The sequence below is a fragment of the Pantherophis guttatus genome, chromosome 5 (assembly GCF_059756535.1).
Source record: "Pantherophis guttatus breed Tessera chromosome 5, ASM5975653v1, whole genome shotgun sequence".
In the NCBI taxonomy this organism is placed as follows: Eukaryota; Metazoa; Chordata; class Lepidosauria; order Squamata; family Colubridae; genus Pantherophis; species Pantherophis guttatus.
The window spans coordinates 92668824-92692368 of NC_142067.1; the positions used below are offsets into that span (position 1 = coordinate 92668824).

At 38.4% G+C, this 23545-nt stretch overlaps 1 protein-coding gene across 5 annotated transcripts in view; it reads left to right on the forward strand.

The window, feature by feature from the left end:
• Positions 1 to 23545, forward strand: part of OCA2 (OCA2 melanosomal transmembrane protein) — a 217534-nt gene that overhangs the window by 120279 nt on the left and 73710 nt on the right. For 4 of the 5 annotated variants that reach the window (XM_034431376.3, XM_087895329.1, XM_087895328.1 and 1 more), the window contains exons 16-18: positions 16519 to 16666; positions 18661 to 18718; positions 22082 to 22190. The exons of the other annotated variant lie outside the window; for it this stretch is intronic. In XM_034431376.3, coding sequence (XP_034287267.2) covers positions 16519 to 16666; positions 18661 to 18718; positions 22082 to 22190 — 315 coding nt within the window. The remainder of the gene's footprint in view (positions 1 to 16518; positions 16667 to 18660; positions 18719 to 22081; positions 22191 to 23545) is intronic. 5 annotated transcript variants of the gene reach the window in all.

Here is a 23545-nt window from a genome sequence, read left to right on the forward strand (position 1 = left end):
GCTTCATCAGTTCATAGAGAATTATGAGAAAGTTACAGTTAAGCTCCAGATTTCTTTTTTGTCATTTTCACATAAGGTTGTCCTTCTGTACTATTTAGCAATTTCAAATGGCCTCTGAAACATCTGTCATATTTTATACCAATTCTGAAATGTTTACAATGGCTGCAGGCTTGCTTTTGGGAACAGTACAATGTGTTATTTCATTGTGATCCATTGGAAGGATTTAGTAGCAGAAACATAGTGATGGTGACTGTGTAATGCTAATGTTCTTGATTTTATAGAAATTTATATTTCTTTAAAGTCAAGAACATTAGCATTACACAGTCACCATCACTATGTTTCTGCTACTAAATCCTTACAAGCAATGTCTAATACATTTCTTGGACTTTGGAACAGTAGATTTCAACAGAACAATAAGTAGGATGTTCTAACAGGAATAACTAATCAGAAAAGGAGCTCAAGATGGGTGGGAGTACTGAAGGAGATATTCAAAGCATAATTGGAAATGTTTTTAATAGCAGAGAAATAGGGAGCAAGAAAAGAAGTTAATGAATTACACAAAAAGCTTAGCAAGGTCTTAAAATGGAACACAGTGTGTGAAATTGTAGAGCATGTACCAGAAAACAAAAGCTAGGATTGAGCCAAGGTTAATAAAGAATACAAACAGAGCTGCTTAAACAGATCTAGGCAAAATAAAAGGAAAATTATCAGATATCAGCTGCTCAATGAAGAAGACAAATTGCTAACAGATTATAAAGAAGAGATAGAATTACTCAATTCCTATTTTGGTTCAATCAATTAATTAGAATATCAGACTGCGGTACTGTCTCAAATTCATTAAATGAATTTCCAAACTGCCAATATTTAAGGAAATCTTTCTTTAATTGAGCTCAGCCACCGGATCATGACTCCGCGCGGACAAGACTGACCTTTTGCCCCCAATCCTTCCCTTTCCGACCTCCAAGACTCTGCTTCTCATTGGCTGTCTTCCAAGTCATTCTTCAGACTTCTTTTCCCCGTCATTTCTCAGGAATGTGCCCCTCCCGATCTCCACGACAACCAAGCTTTAAAGGGATTTTGCAGGCAAAAGTTTCAGAGTTTATCTTTTGCTGTCCTCTGCTCTCTCTATGGCAGCGTTGCAACGCTGACATAGAATACAGCTGGAAGGGACCTTGGGGGTCTTCTAGTGCAATCCCATGCTCAAGCAGGAGAGCCTATGCCATTTCAGACATGTGGCTGTCCAGTCTTTTCTTAAAAGCCTCCATTGATGAAGCACCCACAACTTCTGAAGGCAAGCTGTTGCACTGGTTAATTGTTCTCACTGTTAGGAAATTTGTCCTTAATTCTAAGTTACTTTTCTCCTTGATTAGTTTCCATTAATTATTTCTTGTCTTGCCTTCTGGTGCTTTGGAAAATAACTTGACCCCATCTTCTTTGTGGCAGCCCCTCAAATATTGGAATACTGCTTATCATGTCACCCCCTAGTCCTTCTTTTCTCTAGATTGGCCATACCCAATTCCTGCAACCATTCTTCATATGTTTTTGTCTCCAGGCCTTTAATCATCTTAGATGCTCTTCTTTGCACTTTTCCCAAAATCTCAACATCTTTGAGTAAAACTGAATGTAGTATTCCAGGGATGGTCTTACTAAGGATTTATAAAATGGTAGTAATACTTCACATGATTTTGATTCTATGCCTCTGTTTATACAATCAAAGATTGCATTAACTTTTTTGGCTGCTGCTGCACACTGCTGGCTCATGTTTAACTGATCGTATTCTAGGGCTCCAAGGTCCCTCTCACAGTTATTGTTTTTGAGCCAGGTTTTGCCCAATCTGTACTTGTATCTTTGGTTTTTTTTCTGCCTAGATGTAAAGCCTTGCCTTTTCTCCACATTAAATTTCATGTTATTGGATAGGGCCCATTGTTCAAGTCCGTCAAGATCTTTTTGGATCCTGAGCTTTTCTTCTGGGGTGTTGGCTATTTCTGCCAGCTTAGTGTCATCTGCAAATTTGATGAGTTCCCCTTCTATTTCCTCTTCTAAGTCATTTATGAAGATATTGAAGAGTATTAGTACTTGCACAATTCATCATAAAGAGATTGATCTCAAAACATCTTGAAAACAATGCAGTAATTATCAGAAGCCATTATGGAGTTAAGTACAAATCTTGCCTGACTAGTTTTATCTCATTTTTTAAAAATTGGATTAATTGGATTTATTAATAACCTTAATAAATTATTGTAATGTAGTGGTCATAATATACCTTGTCATGAACAGAAGCTAGCTTGTTAAGTGTGGGCTGGCTGACAAGGAAGGGGATATGCTGTTGTCCATAATATTAGACTCAGAGTTCTGATCAATGATCTTTCATTGAATTTGAAAGAAATATAAATTAGGATTTCAGAAAGTTTAGTCTTGGTTTGTTTACTCTTCAACATTTTGGTTTGGGTGGAGAATGGGGGAGTGCTTATGAAATTTGTTGATGATATAGAATTGTTTGGGATAGCTAATATTACAGAAGATAGAAATAAAATGCAAAATGCAAAATAGATCTTGGAATAGTAGCTTATTGCAAATTGAATAAAACAGACAGACGTTTGATTTGGTTACAATGAAGACAAATGCATTTTAGGCTATATCAACAGAAATAAAATTTCCAAATCACAGATATGATATTTTCACTGTACAGAACAACCATTGGTCAAGACCATAATTCGTTCCATAACGTTGGTTGCAACCCGATTTGTTTCTGACCCGAACCTAATTTTGGCAATTTGGCGCTTACAAAAAAAATGGCGCGGAAGGGGAAATCGGCTGAAAAAAAAATTGTGATTTTTTTTGGTCGGAACCCGATTTGGTCGTGGTCAGAAGCATTTGTGACCGAAGGTTCTACTGTATTCTGTATACTGTATTCTGTATACTGTATTCCACATCGAATACTGTGTCCAATTATGGGTGTCATACTTTTGAAGGAACAACCGAGATAATCGGGGAGCTACAAACTAAGCTCCAAGAAAAGTTATTGAAATAGCTGACTATGTTTAGTTCTGAAAAAACTAAGTGGCAAAGATGGGAAATGATAGTACTCTTCAAATTCCTCTAAAGGTGTCATGTAGATGAAAGTTAAGATTCATTCTCATTCCAGAATGCGGCACATGGAATAATGCATCACATTATTGGATGGCAGGTGATGATTGAATATGAGACAGTAAAATAAATTACTAGATAGGGGATGGAGATTAGATTGTTGGGTTAATTCATTTTGGACTCTCACACTGAGCCAATGAGTTCAAGTCCCACCTTAGCCATAAAAGCCATCCTGGTGACTTTGGGCCTATCACATTCTCACCTCATAGGATTGTTGTAGTAAGAAAAACAGGAGGAGGAAGATTTGTTGGATATGTTTTCTGCCTTGGGTTATTTGTAAAAATAATAAAAGGGGATATAAATAAATAAAATAAAATAACTTGATGGTCTGAAAAGAACCTGTCTGTAACACCAGGGACAGTACCTCTTCTTGTAAAATTTTATTTTGAACTAAGGAAATCTGGGGAGGCTCACTCCTAAAGGCATATGGTCTCTCTGATTATTACTTAGACTTGAGCTTCCTTCATCTTTGGAGTTCATTTCCCAGTATATGATAGCAATAGCACTTAGACTTATATACCGCTTTACAGTGCTTTACAGCCCTCTTTAAGCGGTTTATAGAGTCAGCATATTGCCCCTAACAATTTGGGTCCTCATTTTACCCACCTCAGAAGGATGGAAGGCTGAATCAACCCTGAGCCTGGTGAGATTAGATCTGCCAAACTGCAGTCAGTCGGGAGTTAGCAGAAGTGGCCTGCAGTACTGCACTCTAACCACTGCGCCACCGTGACTCATATGAGTCATGTGATGGGGACTGCCACTCACTTTGGTTTTTAGGAAGACATTAAAGTATCTTTTTTGATAGGTCTATAACAATTATTTTTTTCTTTTAAAACATTTTATCCCTGTCACCAAAATAATAATTTTGTTCAATTTTACTATGTTCATATAAACTAGGAAGTTTCATGTGTTCTAAATTGGTATTAGACCGCTGGTTTAATTGTTTTAGAGCAGCGTTTTTCAAAGGTGGCAACTTTAAGATGTGTGGACTTCAACTCTCAGAATTTCTGGAATTTCAGGATTTTGTGGAGTTATAATTTAAATATTTTAAAGTTGTCAGTTCTAATAATCACTCTTTTGATTATTTGGAAATTTAGATGGCTGACTCTTACAAGTAAAATAAACTATAAATAAAAACAGATATGGTATAACAAACTGCTATTTCTGAAGGTCCATAGTAATTCTGGAGCAGTGATTAAATTTATTGGCTGCTCAAAGTTATCCTGTAGTAAGATGAGCTGCCAATAAATTTAATAAATAATAAATAACAAAAAATAATAAAGCAATTTTTTTTTAACTGAACTGGCTGGTAATTCTGGCAGATGCCATCAATATGTTACTCAGTTTGGGAAGGCTATGCTAAAAAGAATTAGGATTTTTCTTTCTCCTTGGAACCATTTTGGAGGGGTTCTGCCAGATGAAACAAGTTTCACTGAATAAAACAGAACAAGATCGAACCAGAGTTCCTCTTTCATGGAGATGTGAAATATAAATAAATAACCAGTGCTGAAGTTACTGTAACCAGTGTACTATATACAACTGGTCCTGGAGATAATCTTCTCATATCAATTATATAAGGAACATGCTGTAATTCCCATGAATTTTTTTCTTCTTTTAAGGCTTCTTCTCCGAGTTCTCATCCCAAATTTTGGAAAGCTAAAACAATTAGAGAACTGTTTCTACGCCATTTGTATGAGCAGATCTTTTCATGGTTAAATGCGAAACAATTACTTTTGCTTTGGTTTGCTGTCAGACGAGCAATAATTTAAATATTTGTGTTTTCCTAAAAAGGCATATCTAATATAGAATCTGAATGGTTGTAAAGCTTGATAGAGGTGTATTTAGGCTATCATCACACCATTCCTTCATATCAAATTTGATATGATTACCTGCCCATACATAATTTATTTCTTTTCTGAGAACTGAAATACTCTGCTTGATTTAGGGACAGATTGACGGGATTGATGTGAAGCACTTTACATGGCTTGAAGATTGAACTACCACATAATGATGTTGCTTCTTGGAATGATTATGGTGGTGATAGCTTAGTAATCTCCCAAAAGGAAAAACCTCATTTAAGAAGTGTTTCATGAACTACTATATGTAGTAAAGGGCAATCACAGCATCCTTCTTGAACAAATCTTGCTAGATATGTGTAGAGAAATAACGGTCAGAATGGGAATTGTTCCAGTATAAATATCTTATCCATAGATAATCAGTACATGATTAAAATGGCTGCTGATTCTGTGGTCCAGATATATTTTAAATATTTAAAGGTACCGTAATTCTCCCTGGTAATCAGGCAAAAGCAGGGAAAGATACTGCATTGGTTATTTCCAATTTTTGATGTAATCTCTGAAAAGTGACTGTGGATTTCAACAAAAATATTGTTTGTATATTTAAATTTTTGACACTTTTTAAAAAAGATTTTAGAATATTTTTATAATGATTGTTTGTTATATATTTGATTTCTGTGCACCACCCAGAGTAGTTTTTTGTGAATTGGACTGTAATGTATTGAGCCTGCTCCGTGGGCAGGCCCCACTATTGGAATACTAAGTAACGTTCCGTTCGATGATTGGTTAGCCATCTGACAGCCAGTATATAAGGGCTGTCAGGCAGACTTCGCATGTTCTGTTTTTCCTGAGACAGCTCTGTGCGCCTAGCTGTCGATTGTTATTATTAAACGGTTTACCTCAGAATTCAGATCGCCTAAGTCCGTCATTCCAATCTGGCCGGTATATGCCACTGGTGACGAAGGTGGGATCTTCCATCGGACCTGTTTAAATGAAAGACACAGAATGGTGAATGGTGTGTAACATGCCGGCTAAATAGAAGTAAGTCCATGACGACAGTCGCAGCAGCGAGTGAATAGCAAGCTGCAGTAATGGCGTCCGCACAGAATTTTCCCCCTTTCAATCTGAGAACCAAAATGTGGGACGCTTATGTTGCCTATTTTGAATGTTTTTTGATTGCTAATGACTACACGAATTTGACAGCTGAGCGCAAACGTGTGTATTTTCTGAACTTCTGTGGGACAGAGATGTTTGACACTATGGCCCCGCAATCTATACATTCGGGGCTGATGCTTATGTTGCCTATTTTGAATGTTTTTTGATTGCTAACGACTACACGAATTTGACAGTTGAGCGCAAATGTGCGTATTTTCTGAGCTTCTGTGGGACAGAGATGTTGACTTTAATGGCTCCACAATCTATACATTCGGGGACGTGGGAGGACTTCATGAAAAAGCTTAAAAGGCATTACACACCAGCCCCCTCCAGAATAGTCCACCGTCAGCAGTTTGTCCCTAGTAATTGTTGACGGTCCACTTCCAAGACTTTTGGGCCTTAATTGGTTCGATGCCCTGGGTCTCACCATCCAAGGGTCTATACTATTAGATCATCAGAACTTGAGATTCTGTGTAAGGAATTCCCCTCGGTTTTCAATGACAAGCTGGGCAGGTACACCAGAAAACCAGTTTCTTTTAGTCTGGACCCTCAAATACAGCCGTGACGGCTTAAGCCGCACCGGGTGCCTTTTGCGCTGTGGCCAAAAGTGGACGTGGAACTTGACAAGCTCATTGCGCAGGGCATACTGGAATCTGTCGATCACGCGCATTGGGAAACCCCAACCATCATAGCAATGAAGGCGGATGGCTCTATCCGCATATGTGCGAACTACCAAGCGACAATTAACCAGGCATTGCAGTCCCATGTATACTCTGTCCCTGTGGTTCAGCACCTGTTACATTCATTAGGGAACGGGTCTATCTTTGGTAAACTTGACTTGGCGCAGGCCTACTAACAGTTGCCTGTGGACGACCTGACAGCTGACGTGCAGACAATCGTTACCCATCGTGGAGCTTTCCTGTGCCACCACCTCCAATTCGGTGTCAGCGTCGCCCCGGGGATATTCCAGAGCCTGAAGAACAGGTTGCTTCATGGAATCCCCGGGGTTGTTCCATATTTCGATGATGTGCTGGTATCGGCTACCAGCACTGCCAAACTGTTGGACAGTGTCCGATTGGTTCTCTCACAATTTAAATGTTTAGATCTCAAAGTGAAGAAAACGAAATGCCTTGTCGCCATTCCCCAAGTGGAATTCTTGGGATTTTTGATTGATGGAAAGGGGATACATCTGACAGCAGTAAAAACTAAGGCAATCCTCGACGCTCCACCTCCCGGAAGCAAAGCCGAACTCCAACCCTTTTTGGGCCTCTCGATTGGCCATCCTCTTGATTGACAGCTCGCCGTTTGCCTTGACCACCTCTGACATCGCTCGAGTTTCAGCTCGGGACCCGGAGATATCCAGAGTCCTGGATTGGGTACTGAGGGGGTTGCCCACTAGTACTCTAGGCCCGGAGTGGCAACTGTACGTTGTACAGAAAATGGAATTATCAGCCCAAGGGGGATGTTTATTGTGGGGTCTCTGGGTGGTGGTGCCGAAGCCTTTATGTACTTCCATTCTGGCATCCTTGCACTCAGGGCACCCCGGTATAGTTTGAATGAAGGCCCTGGGACGGGCCTATGGTGGCCTAACCTCGACCAATGTATTACCAAATGGGTGGCAACCTGCCGTCAATGCCAGGAATTGCGGCCTATGCCGCCTAAGGGAAAGGCCTGGGAATGGGAGGACCCCAATGGGCTATGGTCCCGCATTCATATTGATTTCACAGGACCATTCCATGGGCAGATGTTCTTGGTGGTAGCTGATGCCTACTCTAAGTGGGTTGAAATTTTACTGATGCACTCTACCTCCTCTGAAGCCGTCATCAGAGCCCTCTGTTCCATGTTCGCCATGCACGGATTGCCCAACCTATTGGTGTCAGACAATGGGCACCAATTAACAGCCACCATTTTTGAGCTTTTCCTCGCCAAATTAGGGATTTGCCATTGCCTAATATCTCTTTACCACCCGGCCTGTAATGGGCTTGTGGAAAGAGCCATCAGGTCTGCAAAGGAGGCACTGGGAAGGATGGGCCCCGGAGGATGGCAAGAGCGGTTGGCAGAGTATATGTTAGTTCAGCACACCACCCTATGTCAGGTCACCAATCATAGTCTGGCTGATTTATTAATGGGCTGCTAGATACGTACCATATTGGACAGGTTGCACCCCCGTTATGCCCCGAGAAAGCCGCTGGACTCTACAAGCACCCCCAGAGCATTCTTAGTAGGGGATTATATATGTGCCCGGAACTATGGGGGACAGCCGCTGTGGTTACTGGAAAAGTGGTGGATGTCACGGGGTCTTGTTCTTATAAGATAGATCTTGGCCAGGGCCAGGACTGGCGGCACCACCAGGACCAACTAAGAGTCAGATGGCGTGTCTTGCATGGGCAGCAAGGGGTGGAAGGCCCGCTAGGGAAGCAGAGATGCTTGAACAGAGGGGGCTACCAGCAACCGACCAAGAAGACCCGCCACAACATGAGCCTCGGAACGCATCGACAGCCTATTGAGAGAGCGGAGTGGAATGATAGACTTACCTGAAGCTGTTGAGGGAAGTCCTGGTCAAGCAGGGGATAAGGAAGCAGTTGAGGAGGCCGAGGCGGGTCCAGGACGTGAAAGAGATTGGTCCCCGCCGGAGCAGTTGGTAGAGGCGAGCCCCCGATGAGCTGGATGAATCCGGCGCTGACCTGCGTACCTCCGGGACTACGCATGTGCGGTCCAGGTGGAAATGGGTGTAATGTATTGAGCCTGCTCCATGGGCAGGCCCCCCTATTGGAATACTAAGTAACATTCCGTTCGATGATTGGTTAGCTGTCTGACAGCCGGTATATAAGGGCTGTCAGACAGACTTCGCGCTTTCTGTTTTTCCTGAGACAGCTCTACCACAGGTGGCACACGTAGCCATATCAATGGGCACGCCAGCTCGGCTCTGGCGCACATGCGTGCGCCGACCAGCTGATTTTTGGGCCTTCTGGGCCCACCAGAAGTAGGGAAACAGGCTGTTTCCTGCCTCCAGAGGGCCTGGGTTGTGGTGGAGAAGGCCCGTTTTTCTTTCTCACCTGGCTCCAGATCCTCTCTATGCATCTGGGGAGCGTGAAAACAGCCTTTCCTACTTCCTCAGAGGCCCTCCGAAGGCCTGAAACAGCCCATTTCCCAACTCCTGGTAGGACAGGAAGTGACTTTTTTGCTGTCCCCAGCAAAAAATAACTATTAGATTTTATATGAGAAGCAATGCCAATTAAAAAGGAGCCAGAGAGTCATTTGGCCTGTCAACTAAGTTGAAAGGGGCTTCATGTTGAAAAAAGTGCTGTTTCTCTTATATTTAAAATATTACATTTATGCTCACTGTTTTCATGACTTGTCCTATTATGTTTTGTACTTGTTAACTTTTTTTTTAAAATTAGGACAAGGTCTTTCAAAAGTTAGAAATAATCTGCATTTTTTTTGAATCTCTGGGAGATCATGACAGAAAATGCAAAAAACCCCCCCCAAACATGACCTTTTTGCAAAGATGTTGACTCACTGATTGGCTGATGGTTGATTATATGTATCAAGCCAGTCTTTACACCTAATGATCATGTAGACAGATCTTTCCAATAAGATCTGTCCCCAGCCTGGCTCTGCAGGTCTTCCAACAGTATATTGACTTCTGCTGTAACTTAATTCATCATCTGGTCATCCCTTTCTTCTTATATTTTCTATCATGATCAACTTCTCCAGAGAGCTGTCTTTGTATAAAGTGTTCAAAGTATGATAATTTGAGTTTGATCACAGTAACTCTGGATTAATTTCTTTATTTTCCATTGTTTGTTTTCTTGGCTATTGGGGAAAGTGTATATCACTAGTCTTCTCCAACATCAAAGTTCAAAAGCATCAATTTTCTTTATATTCTGCTTCTTCAAAGTCCACCTTTTGCTTCCATAGAGTGTCACAGGACATACCATTCCTTGCATGATTCTGATCTTTGTAAGTACAGACATGTCATAGCATCTGATTATCTTTTCTAATGCCTTCATTGCTAGTCTGTGGCATACTGTATTTCTTGACTGCTGGATGCTTTTTTTGTTTTATTTTGTTATACTCAGTACTAAAAGGCACACTTCCAAATTTTTTCTCAGCTCTACAATGGTTTTTGTACCTGCTGTCATTAGTTTAGGCTTCTTTAGACTTAATCTTGAAAATGGTGACTATCTGCTTGAAATCATATGATGAAACTACTTTATTCCTTCTCTTTAGCTTGACTTGTCATCCAGAGCCAGTCCCTGGCCATCTCTTTGATTTTTATAATTGAGCTCTTCCACCTCTTTGTCTCAGTAATACAGTCAATTTGATTTCTCTGTACCTCATTTGGAGATGTCCCTGTGTACTGTAGAGACATCGTTTTAGTTGTATGAAGATGATGTTAGAAAAAAAGAAATGATAGAATTGGCAGGAACAGAAATTTAAGTGTAATTCTCCTGCGTTATTTCTATTTTCTAAGCCATATGGATCAGCTAATCTTATTTCCTCAGTATTTTCAACTTTGGTATACCAGTTTCCAACCTCAAGTACTGCATCTTGCATTTTCTGTCAAGATGAGTTTCAGATTGAACTTCCAGCTGTATTTCAGATTGAACCTTATCATAAAATTCATCTGCATTGGATAACAAACATATTAAAAGGTGTCCATGAAGTCTAATAGCTATTATTTAGCCACTGACTGCATAGTGCCTGAATAATATTATCTTTGCTATATTTTATTGAACCTGTAAGAAATGTTGATCTTTCTTTTATTTTTTTAATGGCGTCCTAAGTAGTAAACAGCGTCTTCTCATTGAAAGTGTCCAATTCTAGTTCATTTCAATTTACTGATGCCTAGGATATCAGTGTTTATCTATTTATTTCATTTTTCCTATGTTCATGCTTCTATGTTTAGGTATAGAGGGTACGAAAGATGATCTTGAGAGAAATATTGAAGAACAATTACCTAGGTAAAAGAGTCTGAAACATTTTAAAGACCTAAGAAATGAGATGATATTCAGAAACAACTCAGGCAACATCTCCCTGATTCATGGGAGTATAAAGAGTGACGGTAGAAGAGTTACACCATAATTACACTTGCAAAATTCTGTTAATGTAACCTATTTCAATGAAGTTTAGTTCTGAACTCTTTGTGGAACATTCCCTCAAAGAGCTGATGGTTCATTTGGTTTCTTGGTCAAGTTCAGGGGTGATTTATGATAGTCTTCTCTTATGGAGTAAAATGATGCTTTTGTGGTTGTCATTAAAGTGATCATCTATCTCCAGCATCATCTTCTATTGCTACTGCTTGATGTAGGTTTTTGTTTAGTTTACCTGGAAGAATATTGCTTAGAACCATGATGGCTAACCTATGGCACGCGAGACTCCTATGGCTATGACTCCTAGAGAGGCTCCTAGAGACTCCTAGAGAGGTTCTGGAGGCTGGGGACAGCAAAAAATGTCACTTCCTGTCCCACCGGGAGTTGGGAAATGGGCCTTTTCAGCCTCCGTAGGGCCTCCAAGGGAGTGGGAAAGGCTGTTTTCGTCGTTCCCAGATACACAGAGAGGATCTGGAACCAGGTAAGAAAGAAAAATGGGCCTACCAGGCCATCATGTGCTAGGAGCGGGGGGGGAGGGGGGAGGGGGTTGCGCACACATGTGCGTGGGCATGTGCGCGCGTGACCCTCCCCCGCCCTCCCCCTCCTGGCATGCGATGGCAAAAAGGTTAGCCATCACTGGCTTTGAACATTGTAAGCCGCCCTGAGTCTCTGGAGAAGGGCAGCATATAAATCAAATAAAAAAAAAAAAAAGAACCTTCATGTCTTGAATGACTCTACTGGGAATACATAATGCTGGCATACAGTTCTGATGTTCTTCATTTTTCTTTTCCAGAAATACTCCCCCTGACTATGATCAAGCAGCACAACAGAATTTAAGATTTTTTTTTTCAAGTATAATATAACTGGCACTCCAAATACTGTTTGATTATTGTAGTCTTATGTGGAAATGACTTTGGGAGACAGGGGGAAGAGCCACAGTCAGTGAACAGTGAGATTAGAGGCAGTTTAGGCTGCAGCAGAATTGTGGGCATGGCAAACTTCTTAGAAAGGTCCCTCCTTAGTTTCTTGGGCTATAAAGCAATATGGGAGAAATGTATTTTCAGATTTGCAAGATCTTGTTAATGTAGCCTTACTATTCTATGAGTGTGCTTCCTGTCTGGACTACCTCGCAAAGCTGATCTCAGTCTTGCCAGTCTTAAAATATATACAGGATGTTCCTGATTTATGACCACAATTGAGCTCAAATTTCCTGCTGCTAAGTGAGACAGTTGTTAGATAGTTGCCCCATTTTATAATCTTTATTGCTACTGCTGTGAATCACTGCTGTTGTTAAATTAGTAACATGAGCTTTCCCATTGACTTTGCTTGTCAGAAGATTGCAAAAGGTGACCACATGACCTTGGAACACAGCAACCGTCGTAAGTATGAACCAGGTGCTGTGTGTCTGAATTTTGATCATAAGACCATGGGGATGCTGCAATGGTCATAAGTGTGAAAAATGGTCATAACTCACTTTTTTAATGACATAGCTTTGAACCATCACTAAATGAACAGTTATAAGTTGAGGCCTATCTATATCTCCTCATCTCCTTCTGCAGACTAAACTAAAGGACTAGCTGTCTCTTATCCAACCTTTCCCCTGGCTATGGCTCTTCCTCCTGTCTCCCAAGGTCTGATCAACCAACCTCTACCTCTATAGGGAATTGTCAAGGAATATTGGAGTTATATTCCAACTACATCCAAAGGTCTATAAATCTGATTAAAAAACTTGCAAAGAGAATATGAGGGTGATGGCCAATATAATTTCAAACATACAAACCAGTGGTGAGTTGCCCCTGGTTCACATTGGTTCTATAGAACTGGTAGTAAAACTGGCGGGAGGCTCTGCCCATTGACCGTGACATCATCAAAACGCTTCTGCACATGTGCAGAAGCTTCTGCGTTTGCACAGAAGAGCGTGTGTGCGCGAGCAAAGCGATCACACGCGCATGGCCCCGTTGCGAACCAGTAGAAAAGGTAAGTAGAACCCACTCCTGATACAAACATATGTAAATATCAGGGGTGGGTTTTACTTACCTTTAGTACCGGTTCACAACGGGGCAACACGTGCGTGATTGCTTGGCTCGCGCGTGTGCGCTCTTCTGCGCAAGCGCAGAAGCATTTTGATGACATCAGGGTCAGTGGACGGAGCCTCCCGCCGGTTTTACTACTGGTTCTATAGAACCGGTGCGAACCGGGGGCAACCCACCACTGGTAAATATATATTTAGAGTACACACACACACACTCTAATGATTTGTTTTCAAACTATCCCCACACCAGTCAATAGACTAGTGAGTATATCAGGCTTAGAAGATTATTGTATCAATTGATTTCTTCTTGATCCCAGCAGTTGTTTAATTGTGCAGAAATATATACCACAGCATATTATAGATACACTAACTGAAAGGAACAATCTTTGTCTGAAAACAATAGAATGAATTGCAGAAAGACTTTTTTCTCCAGATAGTTGCTAAAGAGTAACCTTTTGAAAAATGTTATCAGCTTGGTTTTGGAAATGATGTAACCTAGGAACCTAACACTTTGAGAGGCAGTGTCTATATATGGAATAAATGACAATTGTTTTGATAGTTTTCAAGATTGAATGCAATCTTCTTGGCAACAAATTATATTGTCAGGGTTTTTTTTTATCTTAGTGAAGAGCAGTAATTTGTGATTTTGAATTTGATTTACTGCAGATGAAAATTACCTAAAATTGGTATTGTGCAGATAAATAAGTAAACAGGTGATGAAAAATACACTTTATGGCATATGAACCACTCAGGTCAGAATTCAGTAGCTGTAAGGGTCAGATGGATGATGGAAAGAGAGTCCTGCAAATCTCAGTAGTAAAAGAACATTGTATTTCTGATACCATTTTAGACATTTTTATAAATTGAAGAATAGTAAAGTGTAAGACTTTGATACATTGCCCACACTTAGATGGCAGATTGTGTGAAAAAACTGACAGCTGAATTATAATTCTTTGTCAAAATGTCTTTTCTTTGATTGAACATTTGTGTTAGCTGAATGTACAGTTGTGTAATGCTAATTGTAGCTGTAGAAATCCAGGTTCAGATCTTCAGTTAACTAATGAGACTTCACTAGATAATTTTCACTGAGTCACTGTCTCCCATCCTAACCATTTTCTAGGGTTGTTGTGAAATTGCAAAAGTAAAAAGTATTTTCTATCTTGCAAAAACATATAGAAATTATGCCCATAATAATTACTATGATAAAAAAAAAACCTAGTGCACAATTTTGAACCATTGCATTCTAAGCCATGATTATCAAATGGCTTGAATCTTCACATTATAAATAATTAGAACGATAGAATTGAAAAAGGCCATTTAGGTCATGACACATCTCCCTCCTTAGTACAACCATGGGAATTCAATAGGGGGCTAATTCAGACATTCTCTTAATTCTGGGCTTTGTGTCTATAAAAATGAAAGGAAACTCAAATGAGATAAGGCAAGATGAAAAGTAACAAACCATGATCTCACTGTCACCATCATTACTATGATCTAATTTCTGTTGCATTCATTTAATCAATGTGGATCATTTGTTGAACTGATAGCACTTGGGCTTTGCTTTATTATTAACATTTTTGATCATGCTGATCCTGTAGGCCAGGTCTGTCAAACTCCCGGCCTGTGGGCTGGATGCATCATGGGCTGGCCACACCCATCCCCATTTTAGCAAAGGGGAAAAAAGTCCCGATAAGTCACGTGACACCGCCATGATGACGTGAGTTTGACACTACTGCTCTAATAGAAGCAGCTGTTCAGGTTTTTTTCATGTGATTATCCCCATCTTAGATTTCTGAAAAGCAGAATGTGTGATCTGAAATTATTGGTAGAAAAAAGTGGCAATGTATTCTGCCCAGGATCTTTTAATGGCCTATAGTATCCTAGTCCATCACAACAATTCATGATAGGTTATATTCTAGCTTAGCTTCTGATTGAAATACTCAATTTCAAAAAATAGAACTGATCCTTTATATGTTAGATATGTTTTAACATTTGAAATGGTGTGGTACAAGTAATTTCTTAAAAAGAACTCAGGGTTCAAATCAAAAGTTTAAACAGCAGGATGTTAAATTGACAGTGTATTATATTTAATGCTTAGCCAAAAGAGTTCAAGATTCAACTTAACTGTACATTAATCTTTTGTATATCAAAAAGATCTGTTGCCAAAAGAAAGAATAGGATTTAAATGTTGAATAAATTTCACATTTTCAATGCTCTCTACATAAAGTAATTACAAAAATTGGCATAGCTATGAATATCATTTTATGAATATTTAACATATCTAAGAATAAGATTTAAGTATATAAATGAACAAAAAGCCAATCATAGTACATAAATACTAAAAACATTCTAATCTGTTGTGCAGTTTTATCTACACCAAACCTCTTTCAGTTTCAGACATAATTAGAATGGTTCACTTGAATGACTGCATTTGTAATTTTTGCAGTAAACTTTAATGTTTGTAAAGTAAACTTTCTAATAAATACATAAAATGACTAGTGATTGCTTTGGAACCAAGTTCCATTTCCATGATTTCATGCACTATTATTTTTTCCCCTAATGGATTTCTAGAAAAGAAATGCAATAATACTGGATCAATAGAGATCCCCAGACCACCTGATTTGCTCCTGGATCTAATATTTAGCATCTATAAAATATTATCTTAAGTTGCTTTGCATCAATTTCTTAGCAGTTATTATTCAGTGCCATTTGGAGATGCAGGATTACATCAACTAGTGCTCTTTTTATTGTTCCTGTATAATTGCCTGACCAATTTCTGATTTAGGGTGAAATGCTACCAGTTCACACCGGTTCGGGCAATCCGGTAGTAATAAAAGCTACCAGTTCGGGTGAACTGGGAGTAAAAAAATGCTACTGTTTGTCTGAACCGGTATTTTCAATGATCAGCTGTGTCGCGCGATTTATATTCGCTAGAAAGCAGGAAATCCTGTTTAGTGAATCTAAATCGCGCGGCACAGCTGTTCCACCCTCTCGCTGTTCTGCTTACCTTCAAAAGGTGCGTGTTTGGTATGCACTGCACATGCGCATGCATGCAGTGTGTGTTTGGTGTGCACTGTGCACTGTGCATGCATGCACAGTATGTTTGATGTGCACTGTGCATGCATGCGCATGCAACGTGAATTTGGCTTGCACCGCGCATGCACAGGCAGTGAACTGGTGGCAACCCGCAGAGGATTTCACCACTGGATATCATATATACCTCCGTTGTGACTAGGAAAATTGAAATGTGCCATATTGTCACTCTCAGCTAAATAATTTTATTTCTTTTTAGAACTGAAACATGAAATCCATGTTTGGAAGCTGACAGCCCAGAGAATTAACCCTGCAAGCAGAGAAGAAACAGCTGTGAAGTGCCTCTTAATGCAAAAAGTTAGAACTCTAGAGTTTTTGCTAAGGAAAAAGCTCAAAACTTTCCACAGGTAACATCAGGCTCTTGAGAGCTAGTCTTATTGAAAACAAGACCTACACTGAATCTTCTTTAGCTTTATTATAAATGAAAGGTTAGGACTCAGGGTTTTCAGACTTAGCAACTTTAAGATATATGGACTTCATTTCCCTAGAATTTTCCTGCCAGGGGGTTGAAATTGACACATCTTGCTGAGCTTGAGAAATACTGGATAAAGTTAAGGAAATCTCAATACTTAAGACTACTTTTATTTTAGAGCCTCATTTAGCTCTCATATTTAGAGTAATATTCTGTATTTTCTTTCAAATGTTTCTCTTGTCAAACAATGGGTTGCTTGCCCATTTCCTGGAAAACTAAGAAATATGCAGATATTGTTGGATATTTTTCCACTGTCTTCTGCATCCTTACCAGGCTGTGAATAGGCAATTATATATACAGTAAATAAGTCTTCACAAAATATCTATCAGCAGATTTTCAAGGTAATTATCTTCATATATGTGGAAGTGATGCATAAATGTTATGTACCAAGCCCTGTGTACCTCCAAATCAGAGCTAGAGAAAGAGGAAATTGACCTGAGAATGTTTAGCTATGGTATAAAGTGGATTGAGAAACAGAAGTCAAGGTGCAGGATGAAATCTGGTTCGATCGAGATTTAACGTGATAAAAAAGCAGCAACAAAAAATGAACTCAAAAATATTTTTAATTAAACACATTAAATGTAAATGAGATTTTTTTTTTGAAAACGTATCTATATTATATACCTCAATAGGAATCCTGCAGCTGCTATAGAGTGTAAATTTAATGGGAAATCTGAATTTTCTATTATGTGGTAGTCCAGGACCATTCTAAATGAAACAATTGCTCAGAATTGCATCCCTGAATCTTTTAATTTTGTTACCCCCAACTACAAATATTAAAAAGAGAAACACCATTAAATAGCCCAAGAAATTCTATTGATATTCACTGTTAGTGAAATATCCATTCTTTTTAAATTCATGGATTGTTGGAAAGAAATTATGTGAAGGGGTGAATCTCTTTGGGTCTATCCATCAGCAAGATAGTTCTTTGAAACTTAAAAAGAACAAACCACAATTGGTATAGTTAGAGGAGCTGACAAAAGAAAGATTCATTTAAAAATGAGCCCAACAATTCCATTATTTTTTCTTCTGGCCCATCCCTAGAAAATAGGCAATTGCAACCATTCAATTCTAGGACCTTTTATCTTCCCTCCAGATTATCTGACCCAGCGCAAAATATATGCAAACTTTTTTCTATTTCTCAGTAACACACATACATACCCAGACTGAACGAGAGGCGAGACCAGAAACACACACAGAAATGCAACATATTTTTTTGAAAGGAGAAGAAAACACAGATGCTTCCTATAGCCACTGTTGATAAAATGCTTTAATGTATTATGTACGTTATATTCTGTATTCGTCACTTATCTTGTTTTTAAGGAGGAAGCACTGGAGTGAAAAGTATTCACAGATTACAGATTTATTTTGGAGCATGTTGGCATTTGACTTGGGGAGTAAACTTACAAACAATAGCGTGATAGTGTCAGTTTCTTGAGGTATTGTGTGAAGATTTTGACTGGATATGTCAGACACAAAAAGCACATATAAAATGTAACTGATGTTTCATGAGGATACAACCTTGTTGTTTTTGGATAAATTAACTAGACACGATGTCATGGATGTGTTATATTTGTAGATAGCGATCCGAAGTTCCATGGGGCACACCACAAATTCTTCTAAGCTTTTGAGGGATCTTGTTGTAAATCATAGGTACTGTTCATCATACCTAGCATTTGCATTTAAGATTCCTTGGAAATGTGGAGAAATTCCACTCTTTGGAATATAATAGTGTCATGTATTGTTTAAGATAGATACAGTATAAGTTGTGTCACTTATGGAACATAAATATTAAGTATAATTATCAGTAACAAATAATGATCTAAGTTCTTTTTCTATTAGTGTGGTTTTATATATATTATATTTCAGACAAATCTCACAAGAAGATAAAAACTGGGAAACAAATATCCAGGAGCTCCAAAAAAAGGTAAACAATTCTGAGAAATGTTCACCTACATCTATAATGTTTTACTCTTCTTAATATTGAGAACAATGCAGATGCACAAAATCTTCTATTTTGAAATCTGCCAAGGACACAAAAAATATTTGGGGAAAAATTATTTTGAGCCTGAAGTGCGCATATGGGTACTCTCCCTTAGGTCATATATAAAAGATAGTCTTACTTCACAAGACGATCTTTGTCTGAAATAGAAACTGGTTTGTTGCTTTGCATTTCAGAAGAGCCAGTACCATTATGCAATTGTTTATTATGCTCAATCTCACTAAAATCTCAATAAAAAATAAAATAAAACTAAAATAGTAAAACATTAAAAACAAAAGCCAGTAAGAGAGGTATAATGAACAAAACACACTACAATAAAACAATACAATTATGAGTAATACAAAAACTGAGTAATATTTAAGGGATGATATGTGTGGTGGAGGAAAAATACCACTTTCCATTTAACTAAACCATAGCAGCAGAGTATCTGTGGACATAGTGCCTGTTATATATAAATATTGTTCTGATGAGGCAACCTGGGGCAGAGTTAAAAGAGGTATCAGTCTAGAATCCCTACATAGTCATAAGCAAACTAAGTCCAACCTCCCTTGAATTCTGTTGACCGTTATCTAATTCCAAGCAGGTGATAACCATTAGTTGAGAATATTCCTGTACATAGGCATAAGTAGCAATAAATCAGTTTAATTGGACCTTCATGTGTGGATCTGATCTTTTGTGCCTAATAGGAACAGATGTGGGGTTTTGGAGAAGAATGTTGAGGGAGGCAGTGAGTGCCAGAGGACAACAAATAGAAAGCACCCCAACACTTCTATGCTGCCTGGCTGAAACTCAACTCATTGCCTAGGCAAAGAGAGCTGGTTCCTCTCTTCTATAAAGCCTTCTCCAGAGGGAAGCAAGAGGTCAAAAATTGCACACTGAGAAGTTGCTCATAAACACACAGCTGGGGCTGGAAGACTTATTTAGACAGGAGAACAAGCCTCAAACTGTTGCTGACAGATCTGTTTACCACCTTGATTAGACATTTGATATTGAAATTACTTCGAGTTCTAGGATTGGACTGATGAGGCAGTGTCTGTTCATGTTTTCAACCATTATCCTTGAACACTCAAGGAACTGAGGAGAATAAATTTCAGCAAGTTCTTTAGATCTTTGGAGTATGCAGTATTTGCTTTCTGTTACTTGCTAGCCAACTCCCCACTCTTCTCTCTGCAAAGCTATCTATCTGCCTCAGGATGATTCTACTTTTTATTATTTTTAATTATATTTATATGCTACCCATCTCACTGCCAAGCAACTCTGGGTGGCTAACAACAATATAAAAACACAATATAAAACGATGAAACATTAAAAACATTCAGCAGACAATAACTAGTGAGAAAACTGAGTTTCTTGGGAATTTGATTAAAAGACAAGTTGAAAATCAAGCACATATACTTTTATAAAAAGCACAATATAAAAGAAAGTGACCCTCATTTTACATGGACAAAGCCGGACTGCATATGGCATTCCTTTAAGCTTTCCTTAAAATTGCTCAGTTAGACTTTCAGTACTTTGAAATATGGTAGTAATAAGGTTGTTCTAACTTTTGATACTTTAGTTGATCAAAATATTTGGTTGGGATGATGCTGATTGGCCTTCTAAAAATAAATCTGTTAGAAGGTTTGACCATGGCTGTAATGTATTGCCTTCCTGCCTAGTTAGATGGATGAAAATCTAATGCTAAAAGATTTTCCGAAAATATACTATTAGTAGTACTAAATGCAGTGCTACTACTGCATTTTCTGCTATATAGATCTTTTCTATCTTGTGAAGAAATTATCAGGTGGATGTTACTATGGTTAGTCCTAAATAGGATATACTTAACCAATAGTTAAAGATCCATGTCTGCAGATCCACTGTGGTAACACTAGCAGCTTTGTGGAGAGCTGCATTGAGTCCACATTGGGCCATTTGAAAAATTTGCTTACATTTTTTTTGTCCCAATTCTCGTGATGCAGAATTGCCAACCTGTCATAGTTAGATGAGCCATATTTGAATTGTCATGTTTGGTTTGTTAGTAAAAATTGTTCCATAGTTTATAGAGATAAAATAATATATCTAGTGATGAGATCTAATGACTGATGCCAATTTCTTGGAGTTGTGCAATATATAATTGCAAACTCCCAGATGGGAACTCTGCCTGCTGCATGGTTATGACTCATTAAAGCAGCTGCATCTATTTCCAGAATTGCTTGTCTGTACAAAAATCCATCCACATCCCCATGTTCTGAAGCACTATGTCTGAACTGCCTCTAAGACATTGCAGAGTGCTAAAACATTATTTAATTCAGCCTAGTTTGTGAGCCATTTTATATTTCCATTAGCTAATATTTATTTGAAAATGTTTTTAATAGCATAACTGATTTGATTATGTAAATGGAGAGAGAATCCAATCCTTGTGAATTAAAGAAGTGCTCAAAACTGCTTTATGCATTAGTATTGTATATGGAGAACATGATAGCTTTTTCAGAACTTCTGGAAAAGAATGCCTAGAGATTGGATACAGATATGTGGTAAACTCTCTTTCTAATCTGGGATTTGATGGACAGCATTCCTAACTGTACATTTTAGCTTAATGCTGGTATCAATTTATTGCAGCTTTTTCCTGCAATGGAAAATTAGGAATAAAGATTCCACTGCAAATTTCTGTTTTTCTCATTCTTAAAAGTTACCCAGAGGGGGGTTTATGGATCTTGAATAAAGATATTTTCCTAAAGTGGAGGTCTGTGTCAAATTATTCATTTAATTTGTTTCTAAATGCATGTTTGTGCATGGGGGAAAATCACAGTAAATACTATATACAATAATAAATGTGTAAAAGTAGAAGAAAAATACAATGCTCTACCTGTATTGTAACCATAATTAATGCCATTTGTCAATAACTTGACATAGTAACTGTTGAGAGGCTGTTTAGTCCTGGAATGTGTGGTTCCTGGTAGTTAAACATTATTAAGGGACTTTCATTCTGGTGTTTCTGTTCCTGCTATAATAAAGCATGAGATCTAATTTTATTCGTATGATGAAAATGAAAACTTCTTCAATTGAGATGAAAGACTTGCTGCTGTTCCCAAGATTGTCAATAGGGTTCTATTTGGAATGTAATACAAATCTCTAAAATCCAAATGTGTTTCATTCTAAATTTAAAATATTGTTTTAATACTTTAGATGTTTCCCCTGCCATTTTAATGAAAACATATATTACAATCATATTTGGTTCTGGCTTGGGAAACATGCTAGTATATTTGAAGACTATTTCCACTTGATTCATCTATTTTCTCTTTTGAACAGCACAGAATAACAGACAAGTTGCTTCTCATCAAATGCCTGATGGTTTTAGGAATTGTTATTCTCATGTACTTTCTCAATTCATTTGTTCCAGGAATTCATTTAGATCTTGGTAAGTTCCATTTGGATTATTTATTGGTATTTAAATATATTCTACTTTTGTAGGAGACGAGCAGGCAGAGTTGGGGGCAGAGTTAGGTGCATCATTCGTTTAGAGTCGTCGAGTTCCCACAAGCGCTCCAAGTCTTACCTCTCCTGAATTCCATTGACCCTTATCATTGGCCAATTTAGTGTTGAAGTTTTGTTGACCAGATTCTTATGTATGGCTTTAAATGAATCTTCTATGCTGCAACCTCACAAATGGTCCTGCTTTTTTGTGCCTGACACTACAAGAGCTGTAGTGGCGCAGTGATTAGAATGCAGTACTGCAGGCTACTTCTGCTGACTGCCGGCTGCCAGCAGTTTGGCAGTTCAATTCTCACCAGCTCAGGGTTGACTCAGCCTTCCATCCTTTCGAGGTCATTAAAATGAGAACTCAGATTCTTGGGGGCAATATGCTGATTCTGTTAACAGCTTAGAGTGGCTGTAAAGTACTGTGAAGTGATATATAAGTAAGTGCTATTGCTATTTAAGTGCAGTACTGCACTTATGCAGTACTCCATGCATGTTTGTGTGTGTGTGTATGTGTGCGTGCGTGCGTGCTTGTGTATATATATATTCTTAAGCATAATTCCTATATACTTCAAGACTATGTAATTCTATCTCATTTGTTGAAGGCTTGATGGTACATTTCTTATATTGCACTATAAAAGATTTATCTATCTTCTCTCTGGTTTTTCCTGTTGCTGGGTTCTTGACAATTAATCATATAAACTATAATTGAAATATAGTTTATATATTGTGCTACTAGTACCACAACTACTATACCTTTTTTTAAAATGGAAAATAAGATTCTTTTTCTAAAGTTCTTGGTCTGGATTTGTATGGATAGAGGTAGATTTTGTTCAGTGATCTTTTAAAGAAATGTACCATAGATTGGGTTGAAGACATTTTATATAATACTTTAGCACATATACTCTACATACTAGGATTACAGAGGACACTTGGGAATACATTTTTTCATGTATACGTTTAATTTTCTGTGAATGCATGTAAAAGAGAGCCTAACCATTTCTCTGCATTTCAAGCAGTGTCCCAGTTATCTTCCAAACTGGTGTTAGCTGCAGAAGTAGAACCCCGATTAAGAAAGGGGGCTCAGTAGAAACCTTACTGTCCATCCTAATTATAGCTAAAAGGCTTAGAGGCCTTTCTCTATGCAGTGAAATCTCAAGTTAGTAGATCTGGATATAATGAGTGTTGCATGGAATGTACCAGTTTTCGTCATCGATTAACTTGATTTGCTTAATTACATAATTAAACAAGGGATGCAAATTCCAATATACAAATAATACAAATTGACAGAAATTG